Below are 23603 nucleotides of genomic sequence, written 5' to 3' on the forward strand. Positions count from 1 at the left end.
GAATTAAATGGTATGAACTGTATCTCAATAAAGCTGTTTAAAGAAAGAATGTCAACTGGCCCCTTTTCCAACAAATTACATGATCTGGGGAATGAGCGTTTTCATTTATAAATGGGAACAGTATCTGTTTCCATCTTTCCACTTCTAGCAGTAAGAATACATAAAAGATATATAGGAGACGCGTTCTAGAAAGCTAGTTTCATGACTTGAAGATGACTGTATTGGTTATCACTTGCTACATAACAAATTACCCCAAAACATAGCCACTTAAAACAACAAACATTTATTATCCCACACAGTTTCTAAGGGTCAGGAACCTGGGAGTAGCTTAGCTGGGTGAGTCTGGCTCAGGTTTCTTACGAGGTGGCAGTAAAGCTAGGGCTGCAATCTCTGAAGACTTGACTGGGGTTTGAAAATCTACTTGCAAGGTTATTCACGTGGCTGTTGGTTGGAGGCTTCAGTTCCTCCCATTATAGGCCTCTCTGTAGACGGCTACTTAGGACATTGCTTCCCCCAGAGAAAATGATTACAGAGATGGAGAAAGCGTGAGAGCAATCGAGACAGAAGCTTGGTCTTTTATAACCTAATCTCAGAAGTGATAAATCATCATTTTTGCAATATCCTATTGGTTACAGAGATCAATTCAGATACAATGTGTGTGGGAGGACTGGACAAGTATGTGAATTCCAGGAGGTAGGAATCATTGGGGCCATTATGGAGAACTGGCTACCAAAATGACATTATGACAATAAACTGACCAAAGATCCCACATAAGCAAATGCTTGACCTCTGCACTAAAAGAGGATAAGGAGGATACTCATTTCTTAGTAGTGTGACAGGCACACACTTGGACATGTTTTAAGAGTTGTGATAAAAGGGTTTGTAAGAAGCATTCATACTATTTTCCATTCTCCTTGTGACTGAGTTATGGTTAGCCTAAAGAAACACAAAATTGTACAGTTGGGGGCTGGTGGGAGAAAGTATATAAAGGATTTAGTCAACTGAACCCTCCCACTCCTCCCACCACTGAAAGGTAAGGAGAGAGTCCTGGTTGAAGAAAGGCTAGGTGACTCCACCAGGGTCATTACTGACAGAGCAGAAACTAGAATCCATTCCCTGTGTCTTCTCATTACACCAGGAGCTATGCATCAGAGAATCAATGGCAGTGACTCATTATACAGCTGAGACGTTAAACATGTGAGCATTAAATCAACAAACATTAAACTGCTGGTCACTCCAGAATTGGCATTTCTTTGTGTAGCTTTTCGACGCTGGCTGTGTCACTTTCTCAGGCAGCAGTGGACTCTTATCCCTCTTTCTACTCCAGCTGAGAGTTGACTTACTTAGCTAGGGGAAGAATCACTCATTCAGCTCAGCTAATATTTATAGAATATCTGTTCTATACCTAGCACTAAATATGCAGATATAAGAGCAGAAAACATGGTCCTTTCACTCAAAATGCAGGTAGTCAAGTAGAAGAAAAACCTATACCTGAACATTAAGAGAATTAGACATTATGTGACATGGCAGCACAAGGATTTATATATTTTTAATAATTTTATTTAACAAAAAACTTATATAATGCTTAAAATGTGCCAGATATATTACAATTTTAACTCCTTTAATCCCCTATGAGGTTATCCCCATTTTACAGATGAGAAAAGTGAGGCCTGAAGAGGTTATGAAACTTGCCAAAGTTCTCATGCTTGGTAATAAGGAGGGCCAGATTCAAACCCAGGAAGAATGGCTCCATAGTCCATACTTTCTTAACCATAATAGTATGAAGGTTCTCAATAATACTAACAATTATTCTTCTGCTTTTTTAAAGGCTTTGAAGGAAAGTCAATCATGAAATTCCAAAGCTCCCCTGAGAAATCTTTCAAGATGTACAGGGTAAGGCAGTATTTAGCCCAATATAGTAAGGATGTCTTAGGACAGCCTGCTAACCCCGTGGAGAGGGGTGAGGAAAAGTGAATAAACATTCACTAATGAGACAGTGCTTTCCTGGTGCCAAAATGAAAGATAAAACTGAATCATAACTGCAATTAACAAATTAGGTTATAGTTGGAATAGAGAAATTAAACGGATGTACTGTTCTGCAAGTGCAGAAATAAATTAATTTGGCCCTCTCAAAGCTCACTAGAATGTGGAGAGACTTACATCGTCTAAAGATTTCCTCCCAGAATACAATAGGAAAATAGCATACTACACCAGGAACAGATGTATTTGATCATTTTTAAAGAATACGAAAAGTAGTTTGAAGAGAATAAAGTGATATGTGGGCCTGGGAAACCTTTTGCTTAACAAAGCAGTGAATTCCATTTTGGTAAAAATTTGCCAACTTCGCCACTTTACAAAGCAATTGCTGCCATCTCTTTCCTTTACATCTGATTTTTACTTTGGAAAATGTTCCTTGCAAGGAAAGAAGGGACCCTGTAGACTGCTGGTAATCTTCGTGTATTAAATTTCTACTTGGTGTTCTGCTCATCACATACCTTGAATCATCTACAGGTCCTAAAACCTCAGAACACATTGTCCAAAACTGTAGGAATAGGCCTTATTTACAGCCAACTGGCATGTAATGCAAGGCAGCACAATGAATAGTGTTTTTTTCTTAAAAAAAAAACCTGAATACAGGTTTTTATCTAAGGTAATATAACAGTATAGTTTATCGTAATTTTGAAAAGGTCTTAAAGATTTTTTAAAAATTCCTCTAAAATTTAAAATTTTATTTAAAAGTCTTGTATCAAAAAATTGTATCTAGGTACAGAAGGTTTATAGAATTCCAAAGGAAAGTCTAGTAACTTCCCTTTTAAATTGACTTTTCCTTTAAATTCTATCAAACAGTTACCATAACTATCTTAGAGTCTCAGCATGAGGGTGGCCTTTATGAGATCATTCAGTTCATTTCAATGACCGTATCTGTCAAGTTTACACTTATCACAGGTAGAAGCAGGTTTTCATTCTCTTATGAAAGTAGATTTGACCACAATCCTCAGTAAACTACTCCAGAGTATAAAAGTTCTCCTTGCATTTGAAAGTATGGCAAGTTATCATCCACTTTAGACTAATTAGATGTTAGATGCTAACATGACAGAGAAAAAGGAAATGGAATGATGAGGAATTTGCAGAACACAATGTGGGACATTCTGAGTAGGACGATGTTAGCGTGTATATGAGTGAGTGAGTGTGTGTGTGTGTGTGTGTGTGTGTGTGTGTGTGAGTCATACATAACAGGAGTGAACTGACCAAAAGGAAGAAGTCAGTTAGCAAACAGCTGCTTTCCTAGTCTCGAATGGCTTCTGCTTTAGCTCTCTCACCCTAGTAGCCTTACCCCAAACTAGCTAATTCTATATGTGTCTAATCTTGATTCATAGCTTTGGCATATATGACACTCCTGGAGCCCCTTCATCTCAAGTGGCCAAGCAAAGCAGGTCAATCCTCCATGTCTCAAGCCCTTATTTCCCAGAATCATCCTAGGTATACTTTGAATTTTTGCCTAGGGAGACCTCAAGAATTGTCAGGGTCTACCAGGAATAAATCCCAAATATTCTGAGCTAATCTTGCTTCAGGCCAGGCCTAGAAATATAATTATCTTGCTAAAATGAATTTAATACTAGAGTCTAGCTGGCTTCCAGATTGCATCTTTCATCTTTTAAAATTTTCCATCTATTATGGTCCTCAAAGAGTCTCTTTACCAGGATAATATGAACTTCTATTTCTGTTATTAATGCTTCCACTACTACTACTACTACTACTACTACTACTACTACTACTATTACCACTACAACAACAACATAGCCTTCAAATATAAAAGCACTGATCATGTGCTAGAGACTACATTAAAAGTTTTACATATATAATACCCATTTAGTCTTTCTTACAACCTTATGAGGTAGGGTTTATTATTATCCCTGGTTTAAAAACCTACCCAAGATCACATGACTGGTAAGGGGCAGTATTGGGATTCAAACCTGGCAGTTTGGCTCCAGATTCCATGCTCTTAGATACTATATCATATTCCTTTTGTTTGTGTAATGCAAAGAATATTCCATCAAGATCAGAGACCTGGATTTCCATTCCTATCTCTAATGTTAATCAATTGTGTGACCTAGGGCAAGTCTTTGACTCAATTTCTACTATATAATGAGCCAGGCTCAATGATACGTTTCTAGTCATACAATGCTGTGATAATAAAGTAGGTGCTTTTCATTAACAAATGGTACTGGATAATTCAGGAGGTTTAAAGCTTGAAAATGAAATATATCTAAGGGAATGAAAGAGGCAACTAATAATAACTAAGTCAATCTTTTAAACATTTTCACTTATTTTCTCATTTCATATTCTATGAAAGTATTAGATTCATATTTTACAGAGGAAGACCCTGAGACTCAGAGATTAGGTAATTTATCTGAGGTCACACAGAAAATCAGGATGGAGAGCCAGCATTTGAATGCAGCCAAAGCCCAAGCACTTCCTGCTGCACCACAACACTTCCTTGGCATTGCCTTTCTCTCCTCTCAGCAGCAATAAGCAGAGATTTAAAATGTAATATATGTAAAGTACCTACTACAAAGTCTTTCAAGCAGCACACACACAATAAATTGATTTGGAGGTAAGGATGGAGATGGGTGAATACTAACTTGAAAGTGCTAACACTGTAACTTAAAACAAAAGTGGGGCTTCCCTGGTGGCGCAGTGGTTGAGAGTCTGCCTGCTAATGCAGGGGACACGGGTTCGGGCCCTGGTCTGGGAGGATCCCGCATGCCACGGAGCGGCTGGGCCCGTGGGCCACGGCTGCTGAGCCTGCGCGTCTGGAGCCTGTGCCCCGCGGCGGGAGGGGCCGCGGTGGTGAGGGGCCCGCGCACCGCGATGAAGAGCGGTCCCCGCACCGCGATGAAGAGTGGCCCCCACTTGCCTCAACTGGAGAGGGCCCTCGCATGGACCGAGGACCCAACACAGCCAAAAATAAAATAAAATAAATAAATAAAGTAGCTATAAAAAAGAAAAGTGCTTTTAAAAAAAAAAAATTAAAAAAAATAAAAAAAACAAAAGTGGGTATATTTTTGTGTTATTTTTCTACAAGGTAGGCTGAATACCACATCAAAACAAGTGAATTTCTGGAAGAAAAGTTTGTATGACTTGAACTTATCCCTAAGTAAATGATGAAGAAGTACCACAAGAATGCCACTATATGTGGTATTTACAGACCACATACATGAGTTCTTGTGGTATTCTGCTGCATGAAATAACTTCCTAACAATAACTCAGAATCATTTTGTTAAAAGTAATCTTCCTTTTTCCCTAGCCAGAATTTCACAAATAATACCAATGAACAAGGAAGGTCTTTTATGTATTGGCTACTCAAAGGAGGGCAGGAGAGTCAGAAACTACTGTGCTAACTTATTAAATTCCTATTGTAGTTTGGAAATGGAATCACTTGCTCATTCACTGATTCATCCAACAAATAATAATTGAACACCAGATATTATTTATAAGGCATTATTTTATTAACAAATGTCAGGGACATTAAAGGGAACATGACATAAACTGTAATGCCAGTGCAGTGGGATGAGCGCTGTGGTTCAAGATATACAAGGTGCTACAGGAGCACGAATGTTATTTAAAGGCTTAGAGGAGTTCCTGAAGGAAGTGACATTTGAGACAATGCTAGACAGTATACTGTGTTTAGGAAACTGCAAGTAATTAAGAATGATTTAGAAGTCAGAGTAAGTGTAGGAAGTATTGAATTTCAACAAATCATAATTATATAGCAATAGAACTAGAAGTAGAAGGGTTTAACAGATAATAACTTCAATACTCTCATTTTACTTTTAAGGAAACTAAGCCCTCTAATATAGGTGCCCAGAGTCTTACCAGGAGGATGTCTATTACATGAGGTGAGGTCATCCTTAAACACAGAACTGAACACTATTGTGTTTGAGAGTAAAAACAGCTGAGTGCAGCCATGTTGGAAAACCACTAACCTTCTAAGTGTGAAAGATAAGTATCATCTGCTATACCAGCTAATATAATAATTACTTAGAGGAATCACCTCCAGCTGATCAATGGTGTCCAGATAACCCCCCCAAAAGTTAAAATCTCTAAATTTCCCCTTCCTTATGAACTCGATGGGTTGAACAAAGAATTTTGGAGATAAAACTGTGTTTAACACATAAACACATTTAAGTCACCGCTTAACCTATTTCCTCCTCTTTTAAACCTAGCTCTTATTAATTAAATTCAATAAAAGTTGAGATGCAACAGCTGTTAAATTGAAAGGATTCCATTAAATCCTCTGTGGATGTTTGCTAAACTTTGGACAAAAGCTTTATCACCTACAAGTCATTAATTACTAAATAACACCTTAACTAGGGGACAACAGTAGAAATAACGTTCTACTGCAAAGCCAAAATCAAATATAGGTTTAACTCAAGAAATATGAAATGCTATGATGGCTTTATTTAACTCAAGAAATATGCAATGCTAATAAATAAAACACTCAATTTCTTTGCTGTCTGTCCACACCCTATGTACAAATCTTTTATAGGTTAGCTCCCATGATATTACATGCAAAGAGATAGTAAAGATTCTTTTTAGGTACTCGAATTTTGTTGCATAAAGTTCTACTTCAAATAGGTGTGCTCAGCTTAGACTTCAGAAATTTTCCTTGTTTTCTGGGTATAAATTATGGAAAAGCAAAATTCCAATTATGAAAATTTGAGTTATTTTTAACAACTTTGAAAAAAGAAGTGATTTACTTTATAAAACAATTCACTACAAAGTTTCTTTAAAATAGCAAGTTCATTAACTGATTGATGTAACTTTTCAGGAGTGTACATTATATAAAGATGGTCAAAATTCAAAGACTTTCTTGAATGGTTGTTGTAATAGGATTTGATCTTTAATTTTTTTAAAAAACTGCAAGACTTGAAAATGCAAAGAACTAATTTATCTATATTAACGTGAGAATTTAAACATTACAGAAAGCAAATAAAAATTCTAATCACACTTGCATAGACAAGGTTTAGAAGGACATACAAATGATTAATCATGGTTACCCCTGGGGATGGAGAGGGGACTTTGCTTTTGGTTTTATAATGTCCACACTGTTTTATAAGAAATACATATTATAATTCTGTACTTCCTTAAAATTTTGGTCCAGTATTCCCTTTTTAAAAGCATTCTTTTATGAAAGGATTCTTTTGTAGCCTGTCACAGTGGTTCTCTACCAAGAGTGTATCAGAATCAACTATGAAGAGTTTTTGAAAAATATGTAGATGTCTGTGTCCCTCTGCAGAATACTGACTTTAAAAGCTTCGGAAACCACCAGACTAGATGACCTTTAAGGTTCTTTCCAATCCTGAGATTACACTACTTACAAATATTTTGTACACATTCAACACCCAATAGCTTTTTTTTTTTTTTGGTACACACATTAACCACCCAATACTACATAGCATAAAAGCATTATTTCTAAAAGATAGGTGAAGGTCCTGTTCCCCTGCACTATGCACTCACACTACTGACCTGGAGAAACTCACAGGAAATAAACTGAAGATTAAAACATATCCATCTTCAACTTAAATATAATTTTTTCCTTTTTTATTTTGCCAAAAAACCATCATATTTCCCTATTTCTGAGGCAGGAATTTGGGAAACTGACTCTAATATAAGCACCAATTATTGCAGAGGTGATGGGGAGGCAGGAGTGGGGAAGGACATGGCTGTATATTATCATATTGGTTCTCTAACTCACAACAACCCCAGTAAGTCAGGTAAGTGTTAGCTTTTTCCCTAACTTGGCACTTAATCTCTATCGGTCATTCTCAATCCTAGATCCAATGTCCCTTTGTTATATAAAGGACAAATGCATATACATTTATTCCAATTCCTCCTTTTCTATCCTGAAACAAAATTCACAGATATTTAACAGAATTTCAAAAGTGTCGATAAAATACCCTGATAGTAATATAAAGGGAAATGAAAGTAATTAATAATAAATAATGTATTTCAATATGTATATGCTCATTCATGACTATATTAAAAGACAATGAAGTAGTCAGATGCTTACACCTACTTATAATGAATATATTTAGATTTAAGATAAGTAGGATGATAAGAAACTATTCCATGCAACAAGTATCAGAAAATGAAGTAAAGCCAAGTGATTTTTTGAAATGATTCCAAACAACACGAAGTGCAATTATCTCTTGGTATGCAAGGTAGCTACATTTCTGGAAACTTTAGTGTTCATTAAATCTACATAAAAGGATATAAAATACTTTGTATTTGTACATAAAACATAGTTATAGGCATAGATAATTATATAAAGTTTTTTCCCCCCCTTCACAAGTATCCCATACATGGGACATTCAAAAACTATGCAGGAGCCACAAAACTGTTGTATAGGATGTCCTGTGCATTATGTGATGTCTAGTAACTCTGGCGACTGCCCCCTAAATCATTTTGCTTCACAAAATTCCAAAATGCCCCCTGGAGGTTAGTACCACCCTGTTGAGAACCAATGGTCTATATGAACTTTCAGTACCTACATGCATACTGTTGTAAATCCTCACCCTGGGTTAGCAGGTAAGTGGGCCACTATTTGACCCCTGATTTGGGGCTAAAGCTTCTCTGATATAAATAAGGGCTACTTTTAATTAAAAAGCTTACACATGTTCATCCCAGGAACTTCCAATAAAAAATTTTACCTAAAACTGTTTACCTGTTTTTAAAAAAGTGAATAATAAAGCTATTTTTACATATATAGTAGAATTAAAGACAATTCTGCCTCCTCTGTCTACCTCCCCTAAAAAATAATTTCTCCTGAGTTTTCTAGGTAATCAAGGTCAAACTGTGAAGATATTACCATTCTTTTCTTATCCACATGAATGCAAAGATATACTAACGTAAACAATCTAAAAGTCATTTATATATGGCACTGAAGTATATTACGGTATTATTCATTTGGCAGAAGAATATCTTCCTAATTAAATTTTGATTAGGCATCTATTAAAAGTAATTTACATTTTCTGATCAACCCAATGACTAAAGCGTGTGTCGTTTGTGGGCAGCTGGGGGAGCTGCCTGAGAACTTGCTGAGTACTAAGAGGGGAGGGACTTAGGTATTTTGAAAGTTTCACTCTTTGGGATTTGGCTATATAATTTATTTTGGACACTGAAAAAAAAATTCCATGCCTTCACATAGATTTTTATGTTAAATTAGCACACCCGTCATAGAAATATCAGATATACCCTCACTTTTAAAAAAGTGATAAGGACTTCACTTTACATGAAAGGATTCACATATTAGAGGAAAATCATCACAGGTTTCCTTTGAACATAAAATACCTCTGAGTTAAAATACCATTAAAAATTATTGAATAAATTAATGATTGAATAGCCATTCAATTTCTAAGTATTATGACTCTCTTAAGATGTCCACAGCCTGTTTTTCCACTTTAAATTTCACTAATTAATCACTAATTAATCTAACCAATAATGCCTAAAAGAAATCAACACTCAATTTTTTAATAATCTTAATCTGGCTATCTTTCTTCATATCTAAAATTGGTAAAAACTTGCATTTTACCCATACACAGGCATCACCTTATGATAAAAAGTAAGCAAAAGTTTGTGCATAACCAAACATGTATAGTGGTTAAAATAACTTATCTTTAGTGTACTGATTTCTAATTGTTTCCATAAATAAACTTTAACAATGTGTGGAACATGCATGTTTGTGTACCATGTGATGTAAGATTCACTTCTGAATCAGTTTTAAAGCAATTGATCACCAGCTCTTAAAAGGCTTTAAGTTTCACATAAAGAATAGGCCTTATTAAATAAACTCAGAGGTAATATTTTCTACTATTTAACAGAGAATTCTGGTCTTGATAAAAAGCAAACAAACCCCACAGGTAAAAGAAATGAAGCACATACCAAATGTGTAATACAAAGCTTTTCACTTACTTGGTACTAGGTCGCTTTTGCAGGGCTTTATCCAGGATAAGAGACGGAGCGCTCCTCCTCCTTTCTGCTAGTGTTTTCATTTTCTGTAGAGGAAAAAAGATCACAATGAAGACCACATGGCTTGTAAAGCAAGTAAATGCCAATTTTCAATCCAACTCAGCAAGTTTTGTATTGCCTATCCTTACCTATCAAGGAGCTTGCAATCTTATTCTGGAAATAAAATAATAACATCTAAACTAAGATAGTAAGTGCCAAAAAGTGGTACAGGCAGTTAAGTATTTTTTATGGTCAGAGAACAAGGTGGTTAAATGGTGACTAGAGTATTTGGGAAAACAGCTCATAACCATTATCATCAACTGCAGCTTTACTGCTTATTATGTGCCAGGCCCTATGCCAAAGGCAGGACTGGATTATGTACTTTATACTCTAAAACGTCATCAGAGTAGGTTCTACTAGTTCTATTTCATTGGTAGGTTAGGCCCCAAACTGGGCTTCAGGGACAGACAGAATTTGAAGAGATCAAGTAAACGGAGAAGATAAGTAGTTAAAGCACAAGATGGAGACTAGATTTCTTACACATTTAATAGACATTTAAATTTAAATATTTACACATTGGGGAATCTGTTTTTCCAAAGAGATTTTTTTTTTTTTTTTTTTGCTGTAACTTAAAAAAAAAAAAAGAATTTTTTTTTCTTTTCTAAGTGGTATATAAATATAGGATTAATTGGATAATTCAGGTACTCTGTTCTACAGGACCTAAAATTTGTGGTGAGGTTTTATTCAACTTGAATTAACCCGACAATTACTCCCTAAATTTTCAATCTTACAGATTTAACACCTCTAGATAGAGTCAGAGGAACTGCCACTGGATATAAATGTGAAAATTTACAATACAGTCACAAATAGCCATGAGTGAAGTTCAGGCTGTGTCACCAAAGCATTCTTCCTGCTCTACCCTCTCACCCTTTCCTGGCCAGAAGTCTCACCCACTGCCTGAGGGCCTAAGCCAGCCATGCTTGGGACTGGATGCTGCTCTAAAAAAACCCCACATAAAACCGAGTGGCTCAGTATCAGTATCTCATTACATGATTCATAAAGGAACTGCTTCTTAATAAAACCTAGATCATCCTAAGGAAGAGAAGAAAAATCATCTAGTGAGAAGGGGGTACTAGACTTCTTTGGCACAGTTCTTTTCCCCCAGTTTCACCATGCCCCCATGGATCTCTCCCGTTATTGTCGTCAGCAGTGACATGGCCTCAGTGTTGCTGTTCCCTCCATTAATCTTTCGGCTCACATGTGAAAACTAAATGCCCAAACCTCCTCAGTATACCTCAGACAGCAACAGAAACAATTATGTAAAAGATTAATAAAGAACAGGAAACAAATGGGTAAGAAATATAGAACACCATACTTCTCAATCAGGAGTTATTAACCATGAATCAGTTTCAGGGCAGGTTAAATTGTATAAAATTTTTTACATGATAGTATTTGGTGCCTTCCTTCTGAAGAGAAAGCCCACAGTTTTCATCAGATTCCCAGAAGAATCTGTAATCCCTCCAAACCCCAGTGATTTTGATAAACTACTTTATATATTATAGCTCGTAAGCCCTATCCTACTGTTTTCCATTAGTCACATCTCCTGGGAACCCAACTCTCAGGAATCTAACATCCTTAGGCCAGTGTGAATGTAGAGGTTGCAGGGTGAAGGGAAATCTAGGAGACAAGTATTTGTATTGCAAAGTCCAGCGGCCTGTTCCCATATGAAGAGTCTCAATTCTGGAAGATTAGGTTGATTTTACTTAGAAAGGTGGCAGTTTGTTCCTATGCAAATTTTCTGCAGGATTCTGTTTCACCTTCAGGTCTAGGTTTGATTCCTACTCCTTATCCTGAATCCCTTTACTCAGGATCTATTTACTATGCTTTGAACTTTGAAATGCGCCCAATCCTTTAAGCTTGACCTGGGCCCCTTACCCTCGATCCGTTTTGACCTTGAGGGTCTGCCTAGTCTACCTGAGCAGGGGCCACATTCCTGGACCTATCTCAGCAGTCTTACTTCTGCTCCTCCTAATCCTCTGACACTACTCTCAGCAGATCCAAGTGCCTAAACAAGATCTTCATTAACATATGATTTCTAATCCTGAGCTCCTTGGCTTTCAGGTTTACAAAGAATTTGGAAGGGGTTCAAAAGACAGCCATAAAAATGATTTAAAAATGTGAAAAAAAGAAAGAGCACTAAGACAAGTTAAAATGATCTTAAATTCTTCATTTGGAAACAGTAAATCTCCAAAGTAATGCAGTTATAATACAGAGGATAGCAAGGGTCTTCCAAAGAAGATAAGGCGAAAAGAAATGCAGCTATACTATAGACTGAGAATCCAGGTTAATCCCTCAAGATATTTATAAAAGCTGTGAATGAAATTATGAACATAACTTCAAGGGGTTCAGAAACCCCCAACATGGATTCCTGAGGGATCCATGGACTCCAAATTTGAAACCTTCCCATACAAGGAAATCTTTCTGAGAGTGACGGCTGTTAAACATGAGAATGGATAATCAAAGAAGAGTGACAAATTTTCTTCTGTAAACGTTCTTTTAAAATAGGAGTTTTTCATGGAGACCTAATGTAGAGTACCATTTGTATATATCTGTATATAGTAATTAGATTGTGTTTTCTTAGTTATAAAATTGGCAGATGTGTGGAGAAGTCAAATGTTGAATGTATCTACATCATCTAGTAGACTCATATTCAGAGAATGCAATCAAACTACAGGCAAAATATTATTTTTATTTGAGGTCCTATTGTTTGTACTGAGACTTACTCCACTACTAATGAGACATGCAGCCTAAGGTAATTCAGACACCCCTCTGGGCCTCCATTTCTGTATCTAGAAAATGAGAAAATTTGGACTACATAGTCTCTTAGGTTCCTTCTACTTCTGATATTCTCATGTTAAGTGTCTACCAAAGATTCACCCTGGATATGCTAGAAAATAAACATTATATACAAAATCAATTTAGAATTCATAGGATTCATTTATCTCGTAAGTAATAAAAAGTCTTAAGAGTTGTCAATATAATGGGAGCCTAGGTATTAATTCATTCAAAATACATATCCCTTTCTGTTGCTCAAAAGTATAGCAAAACAAAGAACCAATGGTGACTTCAAAAAAATTCACATATCTATCAAAGAATCTGTTCTCAGGCAATGAAGACTTGGATTTCCTTTTTGTTTATAACAACTGTGTGAAATACAATACATGGAAATAGAAGGAGACTATCGATTCCTTTCTAAATGTACAATACTACAAACTTGTCAGGACAGACTGAGGCTATACTTATATTGTACCAGCACCAACAAATTTCCCAGTTGTTCAGTGACAGTGAAAACTATGATCGTTTGCCTCACAGGAAACAGAAGATAGGTTTAAAACAGTGTAGGTTTCTTTGTTAGCTTAAAAATCGTAATCCACAGTGTGGTTTTTCAGAATGCCCAAGTCCTTGATGTCTATATTGAGATTACCTCATAAACAATGGATGCCATTCTGAAACTGAGTAATTTTTAAAAGGTAATCTTCTAAATTGACAAACTAAACATTAGGGAAAAAATCAACTACATTAATCTTTTAGAAATGATTTTCTTGATTTTGTACCATTTGCCAAGGTTTAAGCACTAGAGAGAAATTAGATCTTTCGTTTTCTAAGCTGTCTTCTCTGCAGCTATATTCAGTATCAGAGGCAAAAAAACTATTCTGCCAAAGAGTAAATGAATGGAGATCATAAGTGAAGATGAGACCCAAATGCCTATACTTCATTTTTCTTTCATGTTTCAATAATAACACAAAACTGTAGCAACTTTACCAGCTAACCTGCAGGTGCTTTCCACTTCAATTCTTTTTTTTAATCAGTTGGATGAACTAAATGTTGAATTCTCTGTGTTCCTAACTTGCTTCACAGCTATGCCTCAGTTATAGCATTTCAGATTATAATTATCTTTCTGCCCCTTTCTAGAGAGCAAGGACTACATCTTATTTCCAAACTTTCTCCCGTCCTTCAACAACTACTGAAATTCTACTCTGTAGCAGACCTATCTTTGCATTCCTAGAGCCTGATACAATACCTGGTACAAACTATATACTCAATAGATGAAGGTTTTAAGTGAATTTAGAAATCCACTCATTGTCCACATCTACACTACTGCGCCCAAACCCACACACAGAAACATAAACAAACTTACTTAAAGGGGTTCTACTGGAATGCTGTCACTAAGGAAATATAAGCATTTGCTATGGAACTGGATGGTAGAATCATCCTTGTACATTGCAAACTACATCTTTTGACATAGTGTTGACATTTACATTACCATTGAGTTTCATGGTAAACATCTGTCTGATGATTCTTTTAACTTGTTGGCAAGTTAATTTCTTGCCAACAAATGGTGCTGGAACAAGTGGATATCCACATGCAGAAGAATGAAGGTGGACTCCTATCTCACACCATATACAAAAATTAACTCAAAATGGATCAACGATCTAAAAGAGCTGAAACTATAAAAATTTTAGAAGAAAACATAGGCATAAATATCTGTGACCGTGGATTAGGCAATGGTTTCTTAGATATGACCAAAGCACAAACAACAACAAAAAAAACACAGATAAATTGGACATCATCAAGGCTAAAAATTCTGTGCTTCAATGGACACTATTAAGGAAGTGAAAAGAAAACCCACAGAATGGGAGAACATTTTTGCAAATCATATATCTGATAAGGGATTTGTATCCAGAATATTTAAATTTAAGGAACTGTTACAATTCAATAAAGACAAGTAAGCTAATTTAAAAATGGGCAAAGGATCTGAATAGACAGTTCTCCTAAGGAGATATATAAATGGCCAATAAGCACATGAAAAGGTGCTCAACATCATTAGCCATCAGGGAAATGCAAATCAAAACTCTGAAATACCACTTTATACTCATCAGGATGGGTACAATAAAAAAGACAAATAAATAACAAGTGTGAGGATGTGGATAAATTGAACTGTTATTCACTGCTAGTGGGAATGTAAAATGGTGCTGTCACTTTGCAAAACAGTTTGTAAGTTCTGCAAATGGCTAAACATAGAGTTACCATATGATCCTGCAATTCCTCTCGGGTATATAACCAAGAGAAAGGAAAATATATGTCCACACAAAAACATGTACATGAATGTTCACAGCAACATTATTCATAATAGTCAAAAAGTGGAAACAACCCTAATGTCCATCCACTGATGAATGCATAAACAAAATGTGGTACATCCATAAAATAGAATATTACTTGCCAATAAAAGAAAAGAAGCAATGAAATGTGCAACAACATGGATGAATCTTGAAAACATCATGCTAATTAAAAGAAGTCAGTCCCAAAGGACCACATACTATATGACTCCATTTAAATGAAATATCCAGAATAAACAAATCTATAGGAACTTAAAATAGATTAGTGCTTGCCTGTGGTTTGGGGGATGAGGGAATTGGGATGTAATGGCTAAGGGGTGCAGTGTTTTTTTTTGTGGTAATGAAAATGTTCTAAAATTGTGGAAATGAATGCACAATTCTAGGAATATACTAAAAACCACTGAATCCACTTTTAAGTGGGTAAATGGTATATAAATTATATCTCAACAAAGCTGTTAAAATGAAAAAAACAAAAACAACAGCAACAAAAACTAACTACCAAATGACTAAACCACTGGGTTCCAGCCCAGCAAACTGGTTCATAGCCAGAAGCTATAATTTTCCTTACTCATATAACAATCACCTGAAGTATATTTACATTAAAATGGAAATTATTTATTTGTTTTTTGTCCAACATGTTTTTGTACAAAATATCTGAGTGGCTCTCCATTTGAATTCCTCAGAGATCTGAGGAATATGCCCACCTGCCTATTGTGGTTTGCCACTATTCCTTCCCTATTCCTCCAGTGCCCTACTCAGTATTTCCACATAGTAAATTCTCAATAGCTGTGTATTAAATCAATGAATTAACGTTACCAATACCTGAGAGTTTAAGGTGGTAATGCAAGTGTGCCTATGTAGGAAAATAAAATTTTAAGCAGGTTATCGAAAAAAAAGTTTTGTTCTTTTATTTTCAACAACGCATAAAACACTGTTTATATTAAAAACCTATATGTAGGGCTTCTCTGGTGGCGCAGTGGTTAAGAATCCACCTTCCAGGGCTTCCCTGGTGGCGCAATGGTTGAGAACCTGCCTGCCAATGCAGGGGACACGGGTTCGAGCCCTGGTCTGGGAAGATCCCACATGCCGTGGAGCAATTAGGCCCGTGAGCCACAACTACTGAGCCTGCGCGTCTGGAGCCTGTGCTCCGCAACAAGAGAGGCCGCGATAGTGAGAGGCCCGCACACCGCAATGAAGAGTGGCCCCCGCTTGCCGCAACTAGAGAAAGCCCTCGCACAGAAACGAAGACCCAACACAGCCAAAAATAAAAAAAAAAAAAAAAAAGAATCCACCTGCCAATGCAGGGGACACAGGTTCCAGCCCTGGTCCGGGAAGATCCCACATGCCATGGAGCAACTAAGCCCGTGCGCTACAACTACTGAGCCTGTGCTCTAGAGCCCGCATGCCACAACTACTGAAGCCCATGTGCCTAGAGCCCGTGCTCTGCAACAAGAGAAGCCACCGCAACGAGAAGCCCACACACCACAACAAAGAGTAGCCCCCGCTCGCCACAACTAGAGAAAGCCTGCGTGCAGCAATGAAGACCCAATGCAGCCAAAAATAAATAAATTTTTAAAAATTAAAAAAAAAAAAAAACCTATATGTAGTCTCTCACTGGAATTTTAACTTCATGTCAACCAGGAGATACAGAACTTTTTTTGGAACCTCTAAATCACTCTGAATCTGGTCATTCTCAGTTCTCATAGAGATTTAAAGGAAAAAAAGCCTATCAAAAGAAAGGACCAGGATGAAAGAGTTAAGTCAGATGAACTACAATTTTTCATACTTTGCTTTGTTCCAGTCACTTTATGAAGAAAAAAATTCAAGCATTTCAATTGAATTTAAGTCAAATGTACTAAAGTCACTTTCAAACATTTAAAATTAGCATAACGTTAAAATAAGGACTTTGAGGAAAGCTTTTAAGAACTCTAAACTTTCAAAGATAGAAAAAAAATGTTTAATCACATTTACAAATTACCTTACTCAAATTTGACTCTTAATCCTTTGTGGCTAATCTGTACAATTTAGTGAGCAATGAACTACTTCTTTCTTGTCTTCCCTACATGTCTGCAGCATTTATTTGCAGAGACATATCTCAAAGACATCGGCCCTGCAAGGGAACAAGGAAATTATTTTTACCCCTGCCCCTTGCTTCTATGTCCTATTATCACAAGGTTTTGACCACTGGATGAGCTGAAGCTTCCCACTATTGTCACTTTTGTCTGTGATGAGTCTGATCTTCTATTTACTCATAATCATCCCAGCCAGAATGTTTGAGCATTTAATTAAAACAAATGTCATCACAGCACAGACTATTATAAAGGGATATAATTTCTTTCTGAATTTAAGAAAGAAATGTTTCTACTTTGGGCTATCTTTCCTCTTTCTGTGAGACAAGAACTTTGAAATAAAATAACAAACCTGAGAATCTATGTAATGTAGAAGAATCAGCACTGGGCTAGGAGACATTGGACCTAAATTCTGGATCTTGGTTCTATCACTTCTCAGAGTCTTCTCTGTAAAATGACATGACTGTTTGACCTACCACAAAGAATCAAATAAGATTATATATGTGAAAGTCCTTTGACAGGGAAAGCACCATGATAGTATAACATACAGAGTAATGCTTTAGAGTGCATAAGTACTGTATGTAATAAATATGAGGATAGTAGAACTCCCCTTCTATATTATTATTTGTTCCTCTGTCTCTACCCTACCCATGCAGACTTCTGGAGTACCACTATGGGCCTTCAAGTTGGCTGGACTTTCTTCTTTGGCAAAGCTACCAGTTTCAACCTCCTGTCATGATTCCCTTTAGTAGCACCCTGGAGTAGGCAAGGTTGATCACCAATGGTCTCTCCCTAATATTCCCTTACAGGGCAGGGCTTCACTAAATTTTTCACTCCACAGTCCATACGAAGTGCTATTATTTCTACATCCATGGCACACTGTGACAAAGGGGTTCTCTGGTTCCCCAGTGCCCATCCACCTGCATGAAGGCTAAGAGGCTTGAATGTATCAGACATTGTTGGAAAACTCTGCAACCTCTCACTTTCCTCCTGCAGAGGGGAAGAGTACAGTGATCAAATCCAAAAACCGTAATAGTAAAAACCAGAGTGTATCAAATAAGAATAAAAAACAGGCCAAGATCTGACCAGATTCAGATATACTGTAACCTCATAATGCCTACTGTGGAAGCTGAGGTTCCAGACGGTGAATGTAGGGGTAGAAGAGGAAATAAAGACACTCTCCTAGGTATAAATTAGGACGAAGGTAAACAGGGAAAGCAAAAGGCCACAGAGCAGTTGGGTTTTCCAGATCTTTGAAATATGAGCTGATGTGGGCACACATACATTCCATTTTCAGAGTCCACACACAAGTGACCAGACATCCAGAAACAGGCCTTACCTTTCAGTTGTGCCATGTGACAGCTGTCTGTCAAAATTAGGTCAAGGCTGTTCAGCACAGCAGTGACATACTGATAGAGCTATTTCTGCTGTCAGTTGGATGTTTCTAATCTAAACTTGTCCTGGATAAAGAAAATCAGACTGAAACAAAATTATAAAATAAACTGGCTATGTTGCCTACAAGCCCCATTATTGGTGGCTGACAAAACGCAGTTTCCTCTGATCCCTTTCCAGCCTCCCACATTGTGGCTAAGTCTTCCATAAGTAAACAAAAGCTAAACATCACCCCATCCTAGGCTGCTTCAAAAAACTGCTGCTGTGGCCACTATCGAATTGAGCATTCACCTTGAAGGCTTTCTGCACACATTAGGACCTTAGAGTCCCTGTGATCTAGAACACTTGCTATACCAATAGAACAGGAAAGCAAACTTTCACCTCAATGAAAGTTTATTTTAAAGGTAGTCTGGGGACTTCCCTGGTGGCCAGTGGTAAAGAATCCACCTTACAGTGCAGGGGCCATGGGTTCCATCCCTGGTCAGGGAACAAAGATCCCACATGCCATGGGGCAACTAAGCCCATAGGCCTCAACTAGAGCCCGCATGCTGCGAACTACAGAGCCCACGTGCTCTGGAGTCCGCATGCCACAACTAGAGAGAAGACTGCACCCTGCAACAAAAGATCCCGCACGTCTCAACGAAGATCCCGTGTGCCACAACTAAGACCCGATGCAGCCGAAAGTAAATTAAATAAATAAATAAATAATAAATAAATCTTAAAAAATAATAATAAAGGTAGTCAGCAAGCTCAGGCTACTTACTATACCAAAATAACACAGATTGGATGATTTAAATGACACAAACTTATTTCTCATGGTTCTGGAGGCTAGGAAGTCCAAGGTCAAGGTGTCAGCAGATTTAGTTCTTGGTGACAGCCCTCTTCCTGCTTTGCAGACAGCTGCCTTTTTGTTGTACCCTCACATGCGGTACACAGAGATCAAGCTTTCTGGTCTCTTATAAGGGCAGTAATCCCATCATGGGGATTCTGCCTTCATGACCTCTTCTAAGCTAATTATTTCCCCTATCTCCAAATACAGTTGACCCTTGAAGGACACAGATCTGAACTGTGCAGGTCCACTTACATATGAATTTTTTTTCAATAAATACATACTATAGTACTAAACCATATGAGGTTGGTCAGCAGAACCGTGGATAGAGAGTGCCCACTGTAAAGTTCTAAGTGGATATTTGACTGCGTGGAGGGTCAGCACCCCTAACCCCCACATTGTTCAAGGGTCAACTGTATTATCACACTGGGGGTTACAGCCTCAAAATCTGAGTTTCGGGAGGACACAAACATTCAGCCTGTAACAGAGGTTTTTGCCAAATACTCTGGAGACTGAGGGGTATGAGTCATGAAACTCCATCAAATCACAATAATAAAATGTACATATATGTCCTCAAAGCACTGTGTATATGAGTGTATGTACATATGTTTGTAAGCACACACATATCTAACCTTGATATCATATACCTATTTATTTTTGTGACACTTTATAGTTTATAACATGTTTTAGCAGCAATTTAAATTGAAGTCCAGTGTATTTTCAGCTACTAATACTTTCTAAGAAGGCAAGTTTTATAATCACAGATGTTTGTTAAGTTGTATGTGGTCCTACAAGGCACAAGACATCTTTACTTTGAAAAGAAGAACCACCAAGTCCTGGATGGCAGGATAAGAACAGTGAAAGAATTCAGACACCCAAATTATTGAAGTTCAAGTTTTCACTTTCTGAAGATGCTATCAGCTGTCTCACTTCTCCCAGTCTACTGAATACGTTCCACCTCTTATCCCATAGACCTTTCACCAAACCCTAAATCAGAAGAATGGTGAAGGGAAAGAGTTATAAATTGCTTCACAACAAACTTCATTTCAGAACCAAAAAGCAACTGCACCATTTAGGTATCTGTGACTTGTGAATTTTCAGTCTATAAGTTACAACTCTCTATTTAACTTGGAGGACTCAATATTCAAAATTAATAATTACTTTTTACACAAATGTATAAAAAATGTGTAAAAATAAAATATCTTTAACTTTCATTTTATAAAAAACAACATATTCTGTTCTAATATATGAATGTCAGAGTCACAAAAATTAATTTTGCTTTTGCTACATTAAAATGCACTGCTGTGTTCACATTTTAAGTGAAGATAACTATGGAAGCAAGTTTTTTCCTACACTCAAGATTCATGATATCAAAATGTTTACTGAATCGAGAGTTTCAACTGAGTTTCCCACACACAATTTTCCACGGTGGAAACAACTGAGGCATAGGATTCTGTGCACCCACACATAACTTTGAAATATAGTTCTATGAGTTTGGAGGATATGCCAAGTTTTCCAACAGCAAGCAGGACTGAGACATCAACGTGGAAAGCAGGCCTGGCTAAAGAGCTCCTGAAATATGAGTGCCTTATATAAAACATCTGAAAATGACAGATGACAGATACCAAGGCATAAAGATCACAAATTTCCAAAGAAATTACAGCAATGATTGTGTCACTGATTGTCACTATTAGTCAATATTTACTATGATGGTTAATTTTATGTGTCAACTTGACTGTCCATGGCATACTCAGATTACACGTTATTTCTGGGTGTGTCTGTGAGGGCATTTCCAGATGAGATCAGCATTTGAACTGGTGGACTCAGTAAAGTAGGTTGTCCTCCCCAATGCGGGTGGGCATCATTCAATCCCTTGAGGACCTTTACAGAACAAAAAGTGGAGGAAGGAGGAATTTGCCCCTTTTTCCTCCCTCACTGTCCAGCTGGAACATCTCATTTCTTCCTGTCCTCAGGAAAAGATGGTGGTGAATTACACCACTGACTTTTCTGCAGATGGCAATCATGGGACTCCTACTGGTCTGTTTTTCTGGAGAACACTGACTAATACATTTACCTAACATTTACCTAATGGCAGCAGTGAACATAATATTCTGTGGTACACGGAGAAGGTAGAGACTCTGCTCCCTGAAGAATGAAATTATCTCTCAGGAGAAAAACTTCTCAAATATGACTTGTTCAACTGCTTATATAAAATTCAAATCTACTCTCCCCTACATCTTATGTTATAAACAATAAAAAATGCATCTATAATCTAGTTGGAAAGAGAAATAGAGTTGGAAGATCTGGGTTCAAATTCCAGCTCTGCTGCTTACTACATGCAGCCTTGGCAGGGCTCAGTTCCTTCCTCTCTGAGAGTGCATTAATAATGCCTACCCCATGTATTATAATCAATGTGTATTATGTATAGTTAGGCATTTACTTAAAGAAGTTTTTGAAAAATTTCCTTTACTTTTCCGTATATTATAAACAGTAAACTCTTATCTTTTTCCTCAAGTTTCTACCTTACAATATTTGATATTTATGACAGTCAAGCGTGACTGCTTTGATGATTAGTGTTATGGGCCAAATACTTGTGCCCACCACAAATTCATATTTTGAAGCCCTAACCCCCAATGTAATGGTATTAAGAGGTGGGGTCTATGGGAGGTGATTAGGCTTAGATGAGGTCATGAGAATGGGGCCCCTATGACAACGTTAGTGCCTTTATGAGAACAAACCAAAGATATCTAACTCCACCTCCATCTATCTCACTACCTCTCCCTCCTCTTCTTCCCCCTCACCTCCCTCCCTCTTTCTTCTCACTCTGTCTCCCATTTGAGGACACAGCAAGAACTGGAAGCCAAGAAGAGGGCACTCATCAGGAACTGAATTGGCTGGCACACGGATCACGGGAATTCATAGCCTCTACAACTGCAGGAAATAAATGTCCTTTGTTTAAGCCACCAGTTTATGGTATTTTGTTACGGCAACCCGAGCTGAATAAGACAAATAGCATTCACTCATTTGCATGTAAATGTTCTTGTATTAAATCCAATGAAGTAAAACTTTTTTTTTTGCTTTACAGGTATCACCTGGTAAAAATTACTAATGGCTTCTGCACTTTTTTCGAAAGTGTTTTTATATTCTTTCTTCTTTTGACCCATAAAAAACAACCTTGTGAGATATACAGGATATGGATTATTACCCCCATTTTACAAACAAAGAAACAAAGTACAGCCAGAAGTTCAGAGGTCACACTGGTGATAACAGGCTCTTTCTGATCTAATTCAGTTTTTGATAATTCCAGACTGTTCTCAGCCAAAACAATCTCATGTACCTGATTTTATGCCACTCACTTTGTGAATAACATCAGTAAAGTATTCAGTAGGATACTGGCTTAACCATGAGCATAATATTTTTCTCAGTATTAAAGAATAAAACCAAGTCTTGCACACAAAGATGCTTCATTCAAACCCCAGTTGCAAGACACACACATGGCTTAAAGTTGGCTCTCAGGGGTGTTGTATCATAAGCTGCTATAAACAGATTTGGACCCAGAGAATGTAGAAAGAAAAGCCAGAATGAAGTGTATAATAGTAGCTGTTACATTTTTAAATGTTGGAGCTATTTTAAAATCCTTTTGCTTTGACTGATTTTCTGTGCCTGTAAGTCTCTCTTCCCTCCCCAACACCTATCTTATTTAAAGACTTTTCAATTAGTATGTGAAACCAAAGGGTCGGGGGCTTGAAAATGACACAAATCATCCCTAACTGAAATTATTCTAATACGTCCTGCCATTTCATTTCACAAAAACTGTTCTGCCCAAACGTGGATATGCTCAAGGATATGTTATCCAGAAGAATTATCCAGAATTCTATCCATAATGTATTATCCAAAGCAACAAATTGGACACTGTAAATAAAGAGCAGTTCTCTCACTGCAGAAAGTTCTAGTCAACAGCCATGCTCTAGAGGTCAGCAAACAACACCAGGGATTCACTTCCTGTTTTTTTAAATAAAGTTTTATTGGAACATAGCTGTGCCCATTCATTTATATATTGTCTATGGCTGCTTTAGTACTACAATTGCATAGTGGGTAGCTGCAACAGACACACCTTACGGTCTA

General features: G+C 37.1%; 1 protein-coding gene across 2 annotated transcripts in view; it reads right to left on the minus strand.

The window, feature by feature from the left end:
* ARHGAP20 (Rho GTPase activating protein 20) overlaps positions 1 to 23603 on the minus strand; it is a 140181-nt gene that overhangs the window by 112903 nt on the left and 3675 nt on the right. For both annotated transcript variants that reach the window (XM_036862206.1, XM_036862205.1), the window contains exon 2: positions 9976 to 10058. In XM_036862206.1, coding sequence (XP_036718101.1) covers positions 9976 to 10058 — 83 coding nt within the window. The remainder of the gene's footprint in view (positions 1 to 9975; positions 10059 to 23603) is intronic.

This window comes from Balaenoptera musculus, chromosome 8 (assembly GCF_009873245.2).
Source record: "Balaenoptera musculus isolate JJ_BM4_2016_0621 chromosome 8, mBalMus1.pri.v3, whole genome shotgun sequence".
NCBI classification, from domain to species: Eukaryota; Metazoa; Chordata; class Mammalia; order Artiodactyla; family Balaenopteridae; genus Balaenoptera; species Balaenoptera musculus.